This window comes from Anthonomus grandis, chromosome 6 (genome assembly GCF_022605725.1).
Source record: "Anthonomus grandis grandis chromosome 6, icAntGran1.3, whole genome shotgun sequence".
Taxonomy (NCBI): domain Eukaryota; kingdom Metazoa; phylum Arthropoda; class Insecta; order Coleoptera; family Curculionidae; genus Anthonomus; species Anthonomus grandis.
This window is the reverse complement of record NC_065551.1, coordinates 156,846-171,929: the sequence shown is the minus strand read 5'-3', so window position 1 is coordinate 171,929 and position 15,084 is coordinate 156,846. Positions and strand designations below refer to the sequence as shown.

General features: G+C 36.9%; 2 protein-coding genes across 3 annotated transcripts in view; both read right to left on the bottom strand.

The window, feature by feature from the left end:
• Positions 1 to 5,782, bottom strand: part of LOC126737398 (protein SCO1 homolog, mitochondrial) — a 38,714-nt gene extending 32,932 nt beyond the window's left edge. The window contains exons 1-2 of the mRNA XM_050442289.1: positions 5,558 to 5,782; positions 5,304 to 5,499 (exon numbers count right to left, since the gene is read on the bottom strand). Of these exons, the coding sequence (XP_050298246.1) occupies positions 5,304 to 5,499; positions 5,558 to 5,632 (271 nt within the window). The 5' untranslated portion in view covers positions 5,633 to 5,782. The remainder of the gene's footprint in view (positions 1 to 5,303; positions 5,500 to 5,557) is intronic.
• A 153-nt stretch (positions 5,783 to 5,935) lies between these two features.
• LOC126737392 (uncharacterized) lies at positions 5,936 to 12,630 on the bottom strand. 2 transcript variants are annotated; one of them, XM_050442282.1, is made up of 5 exons: positions 12,503 to 12,630; positions 11,747 to 11,913; positions 11,102 to 11,656; positions 10,824 to 11,035; positions 5,936 to 10,769 (listed from the first exon to the last, which is right to left on the bottom strand). In XM_050442282.1, the coding sequence occupies exons 1-5, from the start codon at positions 12,508 to 12,510 to the stop codon at positions 10,341 to 10,343; spliced, it is 1,371 nt and encodes a 456-aa protein (XP_050298239.1). In that variant the 5' UTR covers positions 12,511 to 12,630; the 3' UTR covers positions 5,936 to 10,340. The 2 variants fall into 2 exon arrangements, with proteins under 2 accessions (XP_050298239.1, XP_050298238.1); XM_050442281.1 differs by having other exon boundaries at positions 10,824 to 11,656.
• Between the last annotated feature and the right edge of the window lie 2,454 nt (positions 12,631 to 15,084).

Below are 15,084 nucleotides of genomic sequence, written 5' to 3'. Positions count from 1 at the left end.
ATTCTGCTGGAAAAATTGAACAAGCAATTCAACTTCTCAGAAAGGCTAATTTCGTTGCTTTCGTCATACCTTATTGACCGTCTACAGTTTGTTGAGATGGAAGGTTGCAGATCTATGTTTGTTTCAACTTCTGGAGTCCCACAGGGATCCAATCTCGGCCCACTTTTTTTTATCTTTTATATTAATGATCTTATAGAATTGATTTTCTGCCTTAGACTAGCTTATGCTGATGATCTGAAAATATTCTGGTGTATAAATAGTATCTTGGACTGCTTGTTCTTACAGAGTAACTTGGACCGAATTGGGGGGTGGTGCAGTCGAAATCAGTTATGTCTTAATATCTCGAAATGCTGTGTGATCTCCTTTCACCGAACCAAGGATCCTGTTTTGTTTAATTACAATATAGACAATCAAAACCTCTGTAGAAGTACTTCTATTAAAGATCTAGGGGTTGTATTCGACAATAGGCTCACATTTGTGCCACATATTGAACAGACAGTGACCTCCTCGTTGAAACTTCTGGGTTTTGTTATTCGAAATAGCCGACTCTTTAACAACTCAAACTCAATAAAACTATTGTACTTTTCCTTTGTTAGATCAAGACTGGAATACGGTTCCTTGGCCATGAGGAGAACAATTCATTTTGTAACCTTCCTATGGAAGTTGGTCAATAAATCAAATAAATTCTCCTCCTCTCTTGAATGATATTCTATTTCATGTACCATGATTTGCTTCTAGAGAAAATATCAGTTTTGCTTTAGATCGCACCTCAGGATCCTTAGGTTTCAGGATCCCGTATATCAAATGTGCAGAATTTTTAATTCAGTATCATCAACCTGTGACATATTTGTATGCTCCATAAAGGATCTAGTTTTGTCTCTGACAAACCAACAGTTACCATAATTCCTTTTCTCTTCCTTGTTTCCCTTGTCCCATGAATCCCTTTCTTTGTTCATTCTAATGTTAATTTACATCTCCTTTAATTTTAATAATAATAATAATAATAATTTTCTTTATTGCTTTCAAGATCTAATTAAAATAGACAATAGCAACGTCACAAAACAAACAAAATTAAATTTTGATAACATCTACACAGTACATACTGCTAATAAAAATAGTAAGAACAAAAAGATGGTAAGAACAACAAATTTTGATATATACATGATGTTACTATAGTAATTTAAGTTTTTCTTAATTTTCTTTATTTTTCTTTCTTTTTGTTATTTAATTTATAGTAATTTAATACTTGTTTACACTTTCAAAACATTAATTGTAGATTTTCCTGTAACTGGGCTTTGCCTGTTGGAAATAAACTGCTAAATAAATAAATAAATAAAGAAAGAAAGAAAGAAAGAAAGAAAGAAAGAAAGAAAGAAAGAAAGAAAATGTGCTATATTACGTAAGACAACAAAATCTTGTGTACAAGCATCCTAAAAACTAAAAAATTCCAAATTCACTTTAAATTTCAAATTTCAAACAAACATAACATCTAAAACACTTTACCATAAAATTTACACACATTACCAAAATTAATCATAACAAAACAGATTGAGAAAAAAAAAAAGCATCTTTTTGATAAATTTCATTAAAAAATAAGTAAAGCTGTCAATAAAACAGAATTTAGAGGAAGTAAATTAAATTTTTTAACAGGAAACAAAACTAAAACACTAAAATGATGTCAGAGCACAGGTTAAAAAGTATCATTAAAAAAATCGTCAAGGCTATAATATGCCCTGGATAATAAAAGTGATTTTAATTCCTTTTTGAATCTCTTAACTCTTAAAATTTGTCTGATACATAGAGGAACATGGTTGTAAATTTTTTGCTAAGGTATATAAGTGAGTTCTTGTTGAGGGAGGATGTAGGGATTGGTAAGGGAAAATCGTTAATCTGGCGAGTCATATGACCAGTGTTAGAGGGAGGTTTAGGACATTTATGAATAAGAGTAGCTGTTTCTAGGATAAAAAGAGAAAAAAGAGTTAGGATTTTTTGAGATATAAAGAGAGGTTTACAAGAATCTCTTAACCCAGCGCAACATAGGTATCTAACTGCCTTTTTTTGAATCACAAAAATTATGTTTAATAATCCCTTGTTGCTTAAACCCCAAAAAGGCAAGCCATAACGAAGGTGGGACTCAATAAGAGAAAAGTACACTGAACGTGCAACTACCCCTCCCAGCTCATGCCCCGCCATTCTTACTGCAAAGCATCCAGAGGATAATTTTGATGCAAGATTTAGGATATGATCTTCGAAGCGAAGGCGACCATCAATGGTAATACCAAGGAACTTACAGCTTTCTTTGTTTTGCAAGGGGGAGTTTTCACTAAACATAAGGCCCTGAACGTCACACTTAAATCCTATAATAAAGGTTTTGCCCACATTAAATACACTGCCTGTTTGCAGCACACCACTCCGATAAAATCTTAAGATCCTTAAAAACCTGGGCTCTAACATTATCAGAATCTCTATGATTCCATAAAATGGTGGTATCATCAGCAAACTGAACCACTTTGCCCTGCAGTTTTAATGAACCCAAATCATTTACATAGAGCAAAAATAATAGTGGTCCTAACACTGAACCCTGAGGTACTCCAGTTTTAAGGGATCTGGAATCGGATAAACATCCAGATACTGTAACTCTTTGGGTATGATTAGACAGATAGGATTCCAGCCATTGCAATGCCACACCTCTAAAGCCATAATTATTGAGCTTAGACAGCAGTATTCCATGATCTACACAATCAAATGCCTTGGATAAATCGCAAAACACTGCCGCCGCGGACTCTCCAGAATTTAAGGACACATAGACACTCTCCAAAAAGCCGAAAACAGCGTCATGAGTCCCTTTTCCCGTTTCAAATCCAAACTTATTTGCAGATAAAATGCAATTGTGTTGCAAAAAATATGAAATTCTGATTTCAACTATCTTGGAAAGGGTAGATAATATAGAAATTGGACGGAAATTACAAGGCTCACTCAAATCTCCACCCTTATAAAGAGGGATAACCACTGCCTCCTTCAAACCTGCTGGAAAGATGCCATTATAAAAGGAATTGTTTATGGCAGAAGCAAAGGCATTCAATTCTGAGTCAGGCAAAAGGAGTAGTAATTTTGATGATATTCCATCAGCTCCAGCTGATTTATGGTTTTTTAAGCTTTTAATTATATCTCTAACGTCAGTAAGGCTAACAGGATAAAAGAAAAAAGAATTTTGAACTGACACTTGTTGAATATAATGCAAAGGATCAATATTAGTATTCCCTTGAGCAATAAATGAGGAATATTACAGTAATAATCATTTAAACTATTTGGTCTTACTTCTGGTTCTGAAACTTTCTTGTGAGAATGTCTGAAGTCATTTATAATTGACCAACATTCTCTCTGCCTATTTGAGGACATATTCAAGAGGTCACTATAATATTTAACCTTTGCTGCTTTTATCGCCTTTCTGTATAGACTATGATATTTCTGATGATAAAGAATAATGTTTGCATTAGTTGTAAACTTGCACAGCTTAAAAAAAAGCACAGCTTAGCCAAAAAACTGAGGTTTTTAGCTGAAGTTCTGAGGCCTGCTGTGACCCATGGTTTTCTATTTTTCATTTTAAGCCTCTTTTTAGGAAAACACTGATTGATCTTGTCACATAGCACATAAAATAACAAAGTAAACGGGTCAGGAGCCATTTCAACTGCATTCCAATTAACCAAAGCTGTAGCAGAAGAAAAAGCATTGAAATTTGCTCTGCTGAAAATTCTTCCTATATAATGAGATGAAGGAAATACAGTGTTGCATGGAATCCTAGAGAGAATGGCTTCATGGTCAGAAATACCAAATGAGAGTACTCTACATGACACATCATTTAAATTTGTACACAAATAATCAATAGTAGTTGCAGATGAGGATGTTATATGTGTGGGTGAAAGAACATGCATCTTTAAGTCATAAGATTCCAATATACTTAAAAGGGATGTATGATATGATAGCAAGCTTACATCAGTGAAGTTAATATTAAAGTCACCAGCTAATATAACTATGGAGTGTAGAGATAATTGGGATAATAGAGAATCGTTTGTTCAGGAACATACCAATATCTCCTGTGGGTGGTCTATAAACACAAAGAACATATAAATTAAATCACTTACAAAAACAAAGGGAGAATTCAAAAACCTTCTCCAACAGAAAGCTATCATACTTATTAATTTTACAGAAAAAAGCTTCAATTGTTTGTTTAACTAAAATAGCTGTTCCTCCATGTATGGAGTGTTGCCGACAAAAAATTGATATAGGAATATAATCAGATATTAAGAAACATTCGTTAGGCTTTAACCAGTGCTCAGTTAGTAATACAATATCAAGAAAATCACATGAATCAAGTAAAACATGAAGCTCGTCCATTTTATTTCTTAGAGACTGTATATTTAAAAAAATATTAATTATTTAATAAATATAAATAAATATTATATTTCATAGTGTCTGTCCTGTACCATCCACGTAATGTAGAAGAGGTCGCAAGATTACAAGACAGTTTGTTTGCTTATCGTGTCAGAATCTCTTTAGATAGTGAGACAACAGAAGTACCTGTTTGTTTTAAGGCTTTTCTTTCCTTACATGGTATAACCTAAAAAAAATTGAAATTCTCGAGAAATTTTTAAAAACGACTGGCAGCACCACAATTGATAAATGAGGAAAACACTTAAATAGGCCTCTAAAGCTGAAACAGGAATCTAAAGATCTAGTAGTTAATCATATTAGTTTTTTCAAAGGACGACAAAGCCATTACAGCCTAAAGTATTCTTGAAAAACCTACCTGCTTGAAGATTTGAAAATCAGAAAAATTTATAGTATGTACAAAAATAACGTTAGAGATCAAAAACATTGTCTGTCATATGAAACATAATATAGAACCATCTTCTCACAAGACTTCAACATATCATTTGGTTACCCAAGGTCACATACATGCAGTATCTGTGGCAAATACTTGACAAATATTAGGTCTCTAGAAGCCAAAATGAAGAATGTGTCAGAAAATGCCATAGAAAAAAAACAACTAGAGGACAAAATCACTGCCCTCCAACAGGCTTTGCCTTTAAATTCCATGTAGTTGGGTTAAGAAAGCATATTTTTAAATGTTCTGAAGCCTTTACATTTGTTCTATACTGGCTTTGATACAAGCAAATATCTTAATTTAAAAGATGCCTTGTGGTTTTCTAAAGCACAACAGAAGCATAAAAAATCAATAAATTAAACAAGCTTTACTTTTATTTATAACATTTCTTTCAAAATTTATTAAGCAGAATTTTTACCTGCTTCCTTCTCTGCTTTGACATACCACATAAATCCTATGAGGGCTCCGCCAAGGGCAGAAGTGATTATAAGATTTTTCCATGAAACTGGCCCCCCACTTGGTATATACCTTGGCTTTTTTGGCACTTTATCGCAATACTGTCGCTTGTTCACTATAAAGACATCCTGTCTAGGACTCCTTTTTGGTGCCAATACCTATTAATTTGAAGGTTGGTTTTTAAATTTGATTAATGAATCCTGTGGTAAAACTTACAGGGAAATGTGAATGTTGAACAGTTTTTACACCACTATTTAGGGTTTTTATTATATTTGATAAAATCCTTGACATTGTTTTTCTAAAAAAAGATAACAGTAGAAGAGAAAACGTCTATAGTCTACTTCTACCCGCAGTTTGTTTTGATTTTGCTGTATTCAGATTTAGATTTAGGTTAGAATTATGAACTTCAAGAATTTGTCAGAATAACCGGCAACCGCTGCATGTGTGATTGCCAAATATCTTTCTGACTTAGACAAGGAAGATCGTTCCTTCTCTAAGTCTAAGGCTGAATCCACATTGATACGTAATTACGGATTACGTATCAATGTGTACGACCCGATTTTGGGTCTAATAGCAATCACGTGGTACCAACGGATCCGTAATTACGTATCAATGTGGATTCAGGCTAAGGATTTGACTATATACTATATACAGTGTGACCTCTGGGGTTCCACAGGGTGGTCATTGTTCTCCCCTGTTCTTCAATATTTTCATTAATGATATTTTGGTTTGCTTTAAAATAGTAATTTTTTGTTATTTGCCGATGATTTAAAGTTTTATAGGGTGATCAGTTCAGAACAAGACATGGTTCTCTTGCAACATGATCTGAATAGATTGTGTGAATGGTGTGTTGGTAATAGTTTGGCTCTGAATGTGGGTAAATGCAGTTACATTAGTTTCTACAAAAGAAACAAACGGGTAACTTCCTCCTATACTATTGATAATGTTAATCTTGGGTACACTTAAGTAGTAAAGGACCTTGGTATCTTTTTTGATGAACAATTGAATTTTAATACCCATGTAAATACTATTATAACTAAAGCATCTAAGGTCCTTGGTTTTGTCCTGCGCAATTGTAAGGATCTGTCGGTTGAAACTTGCAAAAGGTTGTACATATCACTTGTTGTCTCTTTGTTGGAGTATGGATCAATAATTTGGTCTCCTCTGTACATGAATAATTGTATGGCACTGGAGAGGGTTCAAAATAAATTTCTACGATACTGCCTTTATAAACTTCGCATTCCAGTTCCTAATGATCATTGTTATGATGAAGTAATGAACTTGCTGAATATGCAGAGTTTACTTAAGAGACGCACTGAGAATGATTTGGTGTATATTTATAAACTTTTGAATGGCCTTGTGATTTGTCCCGAACTACTTAATAGGATTTCATTTAATATTCCACACCGTAATCTGAGGGCAAATCGATTGTTTTCTTTGCCTTATCATCGTACCAACTATGCTATGCACCCGCCTGTCGAAAGGACCTTGAGGCTGGTAAACTCTACTGGAATTGAAGTTTTGGGAATTATTATTGCATTTTAGGAGTCTTATTAAGAGTTTGTAGGATTTTGTTTTTTGTTAGCTAATTTTGCATTGTTAATTGTTCTGATTTTTGAGAGAATATTGTTACTACTTGTAAAACGGTTTAATTATCCTTGGTATTAAGATTAAGTCTGATAATTATTGTTAATTAGTAATTAGTGGTTAGGTGGTATAGCTTTTATTTCTTTTTCAGAAATATATATATTTTTTGTAATGGGGTTGATCCTGTGTATTATAAATAAATAAATAAATAAATATAATGATGCTATGTACACAAGTAAACACTTTAAGGTCTAGATATGCTCTATGGAAATGTCTTCATATTAATAGCGTATTGAGAAATGTCGCTAGATCAGACACTTCAGTGTCCGGGCGACGCTCTCGCTAATTCGTAGATCTTTCGTTTGAACGCATTTTTAAACGTGTCGAGACTTGCGCTCAAGTATACCGGTAGGTTGGATATCTATTGCTAGATTAGTGAGAGACGAGCTATGCGCTGTTTAAAAATATTACGAGTTTTTTAGGGTAAATATATTTTAAAAATATAAAACTAATAAATTTATAGGCATTTAGTATTTGCAAATTTGCCCAATTAAGCTACTGGTCAAAGGAAGAAACTAAAGAACTGATTGAAATGCTTCAAGCAAGCCCTGAATTATGGGATACAACATCAACATTTTACAAAGACAGAGTAAAAAAAAATTCTACTACAGCCACTGGCAGGACATTTCGGAGTTACTACTGCAGAAATTACAAGAAAACTGCACAATTTAAGAACCCGAATGAATAATGAAATAAGAAAAATTAAAACGAAGAAATTTGGAGATGGAGTAAGCGATGTGGTTTTTTACAAGTAATTGGGAATTTTTAAAAGAGTTATTTGTAATAAAAGCCAAACAAGTCTGGTAAGTAGACATATTGTTACGTTTACATACAGTAATTCCTAAACATTAGCATAACACCATCTATATAAATTTATATTGCCACGGTACTTCTCCTATAGGCAAACAGAAATATTCTGTAAATTGTGATCATATTTCTTTGCAATATTGACTATAGTTTTGGGACTGTAAAGGTTGAAGGGGAATAAAGCTTCCAGATGACGGATCTTCATTTTTTTATTTGCTTCGGTAATAAAATTATCTTCAAACGTAATTTAACTCAGAGTCGCGTATCAGAAGAAAATTGTGAAGAGCACATATTGCCAAAACAACTTTTATAGCTTTTTCGGGGCATAATTCAATAGGTCTCCTTAGTATTTCAAATATGTTTGCAATATGACCAAAGGCGTTTTCAACTACTCTTCGGGCCTTAGATAACCTATAGTTAAAAACACGATTCGGCCCTGGTTGATTTCGAAATGAATAGGGTTTCATAATGTATGGCTTAAGGGCAAACGCATTATCAGTTACTACTACAAAAGATATAGGTTTATTTCTTCCTGGAAGGGCTCTTACATGGGGAATATGCAAAATATTTTCCTCTAATGCTCTTAAGAGTGAACAGTTACTAAATACTCCCCTTTCGGACACACGCCCATTGCAACCGACATCAATATAAAGAAATTTATAGTTGGTATCTACTAAAGCCATTAAGACAATACTGTGACATTCTTTAGAGTTAAAATAGTGAATACCACTATTTTTAGGTGCCTGTGGAACAATATGTTTTCCGTCTAGAGCCCCTATGCAATTCGGAAAATTCCATTAGTCTTGAAACTAGTTTGAATTGAAGATTACAAAAAATGTTTTTTTATTATGCATGCATCATAATCAACAATTATGGTATGCTGTAGCATTCATAATATGATGCGCCTACTTTTTCATAGACTGCTATAGAAATATTTGTACGTTTAATACAACGTTTAACATTTTTAAAATTATGGTGCATTCGTAATAAAAAAAATAACATATGATATGCGTGTATAGAAGCCTTTAAAACCCTTGCACCTTACAAAACACTCCACTGCGCATCCTGCTTTGAAATATATAGCGCGTGCTTTAAAGGCTCTCCTATATACTTTATATCATAATATAATTACATAATTTTAACTATTAATTAAATATTATTGTATTTTTAGGAATTAACAGTTGAAACAAGAGACATCCATGCAGACACACAAAATCTGTATCTCGAGAGGTGACAATCAGTGATGCCCATATTAATATCCCAAGTACTTCTCGTTCTGTTACAAAGGTGGTCCGACAAAAAAAAATAAAAAAATACTTAATAAGGCTATAATGGAAATGACCAAGGTAAATGATGACGAGCAGATATTCGGAGATTTTGTGGCATCGTCACTATGTAACTTACAGCAGGAAGTTAGTAAAAGACAAATTAAAAAGAAGAATACAGCAATGCGTTTTAGATTGTCAGGAGGAGGATGAAAATTTGGTGCCAAGGGAAAAATTTCCGAACATTCAATCAGTACGAGTACAAGGAAGTTATTCTGCATGTTCAAGCAGTACTCCATCTTTATTAGATATTTCAAGAAGCACTTTAGCGGCATCTTATTATGAAAACTGTGATTCGCAATTTGCATTTGACAATACCATGTAAATTAGAGCCTGTTTTGTTAAAATATGAAATAAAACTATTAAATTTAATAAATTGCGAGTCTTCAATTACACCAAAAGAAATCGTTGAAACAGGAATTTTGAACAAATACATTTGAGAATGGTAGCTTTCACCTTAAAAATGAATTGTTTATTTTTGATTAAAATTTGTAAACTAATTTTATTTACCCCCAGCTAAAAATTTTAAAGTTACAGCCAGCCTTTCCTCCACCGAAATGGCGCAACGCATCACTGTGTCCTGTTTTTCTATTTTAGGTCGGACTTTTTGGACAAGGAATTGAAAGTCGGAACCAGACATTCGCAGAAAATTTTTAAAGTATTGTGAATCTTTACATCTGAGCTCCACTAATAACTTCGAATATGTTCCTTGCAAACCTCTTTTTATCACAGCTATAATCACAGAAGCGGCCACACGTCTTTTTCGCAACATGATTAAAATTTGAATGTTTATGTAAACACTCAATAGAGAAATCTAGACATTAAAAGTGTATCCAGTCTACTGAGTGCTCTAGATATTGCTCTAAAGAAAATTATTTTAATACTCATGTGAATATGTTGTAGACTGATCTAGATACAAATGTTGACATTTTAATATCTACCTGTGTACATAGCATTATGTGTGTGAGACTGCTAGTGTCCGATCGATATCCAGCAACCAATTCGAGAACGCAGCATATGTCGGTTGCCAGCGACCTTTTTATAGTCCGTGCTCGCTGTTATTTAATCAATATAATGCCCATGAATTGTCGAAACAGTGGGCTGCCAAGGCAGTTGTGCATATAGGTTTCCTAATGGACCCGTCATGCCCCACCGGGGGTTACCAGAGCCCAACGGCCTTAGAGAAACCGATAAGGCTCTCTGGTCTGAAGGACTTAAAGTCACTCGGTAGACGTGAAAGTGTTATCCAAGTATTTGAACCTGGGGCGCGTGAGTGCTGGGCACTCCCCGACTACATGGTCAACGGTTTCATCCTCCTCACAGCACCATCGGCATTCCGGGTTGTCCGCAATACCGATAGTATGGAGATGGCTTCTTAAGTGCCAGTGACCGGTTAAAAGACCTGTCACTAGCCGAATTTCGCGTCTTTTTAGGCGTAGTAGATTTTTGGTGAGACAGGCAGAGGGCCCACCTATGTGCGCTTTGGCCTGTCTCATACCAGGGGACTCAGTCCATCTTCGGTGGGTCCACTTGTCCAGCAGACCCTCATTGACGCGACCGCAACGTATTTGGCGATACCAACTATGGGTTCCGGTCCCATCGGCACATTCGCGGATACCAGTCTGGCAAGACTGGACCCTGCAGCCAACCTGCACCAGTTTTTTCAGGACTTTTATGCACTCTAGTACAAGCTTGGAGCTTACCTTTGCGGCCGTGCTAGCAGCTCTGCTGTCCGAGCCTATTGATACGACTGTATTGCGGTGTTCGCAGCTTAGGATTTTCTGTCCGCATTTTAATACAGCGAATACTTTGGCCTGGAAGACAGTGGCGTGCTCCCTCAGCGAGTATGCCGTACTGGTATGTGGGATCCCACCACAAAGCCCTGATCCAGCTCTGTTATTCATTCTGGAGCCATCTGTGTACCAGATGGTCCCCCTATTTAGCAATGCAGGTTTGTTGGAATGCTGCCACTCCTCTCTACCTGCAATGTGCATCACGAATCCCTCGCAGTCGACAATCACTGGAGCCATGCAGTCACTGCCCATCAGAAGGAGAGGACATTCCTGTATGGCCCGTGACCAAATTTTTGCGTGATCGGTCTCGCCAGCACGTAGTTCGCCGAGGACGTATAGCCTGTACGCAGTCCTCATTGCCTCGAATTGCACAACGAAGTCCAGAGGCGGAAGGCTCAGCAGAGTTTCGAGCGCTCTAGTTGCCGCCGTCCGCATGGAACCCGTTATGCTGAGACATGCAAGACGTTGGACTCTGTCCAGTTGAGCACGAATTTTCGCTTTCTCCGTCCTTGACCACCAAACGATAGCCCCGTATGTGAGAAGAGGTCTCACAATGCGCAAGTAGATCCAGTGGAGGATCTTAGGAGACAGACCCCAGGTATTGCCGAAAGCCCGCCTGCAGGCCCATAGCGTGCAGGTGGCCTTCTTCATTCTGGTGTCTGCATGATCGTACCAGGAGAGTTTGGGATCTAACTTGATTCCCAGAAATCGAACTATCCTGGAGTAATGCAGCTGCACGTCACCTAGAGATATATATATATATATATCGAGTGCTTGGCAGATTAATGCGAAAGGGGTGTTGTCGAACGCCCCTTCAATGTCTAGAAACGCACCCAGACAGGCCTTGCTACTACCCAGAGCACCCTCCACCTTCCTAACGAGGTGGTGTAGGGCCAGGTCCGTGGATTTGCCCGCCTGATAGGCGTATTGATGCACATGCAGTGGTTTTTTGACCAGGATGCTTTTCTTAAGGTACCGATCAATCAGCTGCCCATATCTCCTGAAATTCCCAAGGGATTTGAATAATTTTTTGTCAAGATATCAACAATGAATACCTAAATCGAATTATGATGGTCTTAAATCTCTACAAACTAAGGTTTTGTTATTGTAACGAAATTCGGGAACACACTTTTATTGTCAACGTCAAAAACACTAACCTAACTCGCTTTGACTGTCGTTTAATTGTTTCCAAGGTAAAAACTGACTAAACAATTAAAACTGAATGATTTGTCACGAAGCGCGTCCTTTTTAAAACCCGATGGAACAGTTTCGAAATATTTAGAATTATCTTCATTGTTTTTGCCCAAAGAGACCAATAATTTTACGAGAATACTGACAGTCAAAGCAAGCAAGTATACAAATTCTAGAAAATTAGAACTACAGGGATTTACAATAATATAACCTAAATAACCTAAATTGGGGCCAAAATGGGGCTCTCACACAAGATGAACTACCTAAAAACTAAACACTATAGATGAAAATAATAAACCAAACGTAAGTAGAACCCTAAAGAAACCCTACGAATCAACTTTAACTACAGAATACTAATAAAATTGTACAAAAACTAGCAGAATAATTAACGTATTTACATTTTCATAATACTGCTCCCCTCTTAAGTTTGATCGTCCCGATCAAACATGGGACCACCTGAGTCATGATAGGGCGCTAGCCGGACGATGTTTACAATTTTCATCTTCGCTGTCGGATGTCGCTGGATACGGTACACCACGTCGTTGATTCTGGTGACCACATTGAATGGACCTTCCCAATCCTTCTGGAGCTTTGGTGACTTGCCCTTCGTCCTCCGTGGATTGTATAACCAGACTTTATCCCCAGGATTAAAACCGGTAGAATTTGCCTTTATGTCATAACGTGATTTCATTCTGTTACTTTCTAGATGAAGTTTATCCCGTGCTTGTTCGTGAATAATTTGTAAACGCTCTTGTAAATGGTCGACGTACTCCTCCAGGGTTTCAGACTTATGGGGTCTTCCAGTAGTAATGTCCAAAGGTAAACGAAGTTCATCACCGTAGACAACTTTTGCCGGGCTTTTTCCAGTTGACTTGTGGATAGAGGAACGATATGCCAATAGGAATGGTTGTATACAGGTATCCCAGTCGGTTTGCTTAGAGTTTACTACCATCCTTAAATAGGTTTCAAATGTGCGGTTAAATCTTTCAACCATTCCATCAGACTGAGGGTGTAGTGGGGTTGTACGGGTCTTTTTGATTCCCAGCAACTGGCATACTTGTTGGAATATTTGTGACTCAAAGTTCCTTCCTTGGTCTGAATGTATCTCTCTGGGTACACCAAATCGACAAATCCAGTTCTGGAACAGCACTTCAGCTACTGTCGTTGCTTCTTGGTTTGGAATCGGATAAACCTCGGGCCACTTACTAAAGTAATCCATAGCAACAAGAGCATATCGGTTTCCGGAGCTACTAGTAGGAAAGGGTCCTGCTACGTCTATGGCAATTCGTTCAAAAGGTGCACCAACAAGATACTGCATCATCTTTCCTCTTGTCCGGGTTTTTGGGCCCTTGCTTGACGAACACTGCTCACACTGTCGGCACCAGCGTTCAACATCCTGATGACTGTTCAGCCAGTAAAACCGTTCTCTCACTTTTGCCAAGGTCTTACTAACTCCAAAATGTCCTCCGCCGACACCGCCATGAACAGCTTCAAGGACTTCCGGAATACGTTTTCGAGGAAGGACTGTCAGATATGTCTTTTCTTTTCCATCTACGCTCTCCCAGACTCTTTTTAATAATCCATCTTTTATAACCAATGAATTCCATTGAGACCAATAAGCTTTAAGTTCTGGAGATTTGTCAGAAATGTCTTTCCATTCTGGTTTTGAAATTTCTCGAGATTTCAGTTCGTAAATAAGACCAAATACTGGGTCATCACACTGATCTTGGATTAAACTAGCTACATCCCACTCTTTAGAACTGTGAAGGCCAATACGATTACAAGTAAATATCTCTGGATGCTGTTTTGATTCCTTTTTAAAACAATGTTGACATGTTTCAATACAGGGTCTTCTCGATAAAGCATCGGCATTTTGGTGATATGCGCCTTTCCTATGTTCTATTGTAAAGTCATACTCTTGTAATCGTTGAAGCCACCTTGCTATTTGTCCTTCGGGGTTTTTAAACTGAAACAGCCATTTCAACGAAGCATGGTCGGTTCTAAGGATAAATCGTTGACCATACAAATATTTATGGAAATGTTCAATAGCTTTTACTGCTGACAATAGCTCTCGTCTAGTGACACAATAGTTTCTTTCTGGTTTTGATAACGTTTTACTGAAATAAGCTATCACTTGCTCGCCATCTTCATATTTTTGTGATAGAACGGCCCCAATTCCAACATTACTCGCATCGGTATCCAAAATAAAAGTTTGTCCAGGAATCGGATATGCTAAAATTGGAGATGTGCATAGTGCTCTCTTTAACTGTTGAAATGCTTCTTCACAGTCTGTTGACCAACTAAATACCACTTTGTCCTCCGTGAGCTTATGTAGAGGCTTTGCAAGATTAGCGAAATTTCTTACAAATCTTCTGTAATAGGTACAAAGGCCCAGAAAGCTTCTTAACTGGTGTTTGTCAGTGGGTCGTGGCCATTTTTCGATCGCCTCTACTTTAGCTGGATCAGTCTTGACACCTTTTTCTGATATTACATGGCCAAGGTATCGAACTTCTTTTTGAAATAAGCAACATTTTTTAGGACTTAGCTTCAGGTTGGCCTCTCGCAGTTTAACAAATACCTTTTGAATATTCTTCAAATGATCTTCAAATGTTTTCCCCAGTATGATAACGTCATCCAGATAAACTAAACATGATTCCCAAGTCATTCCACGTAAAACTGTGTCCATAAGTCTCTCAAAGGTAGCTGGAGCATTGCAGAGTCCAAAGGGCATTACTGTAAACTGCCAAAGTCCTGTTCCAGTCGAGAATGCGGTCTTTTCCTTATCTTCTGGGTGCATCTTTACCTGCCAGTATCCACTCTTTAGATCGAGTGTTGAGAACCATTGTGAACCTGATAGCGTGTCCAGGGTGTCGTAAATTCTTGGTAGGGGATAACTGTCTTTCTTGGTAATATCATTCAGTCGCCGATAGTCTACACAAAATCTAGTGGATCCATCCTTTTTCTTCACTAGCACAACTGG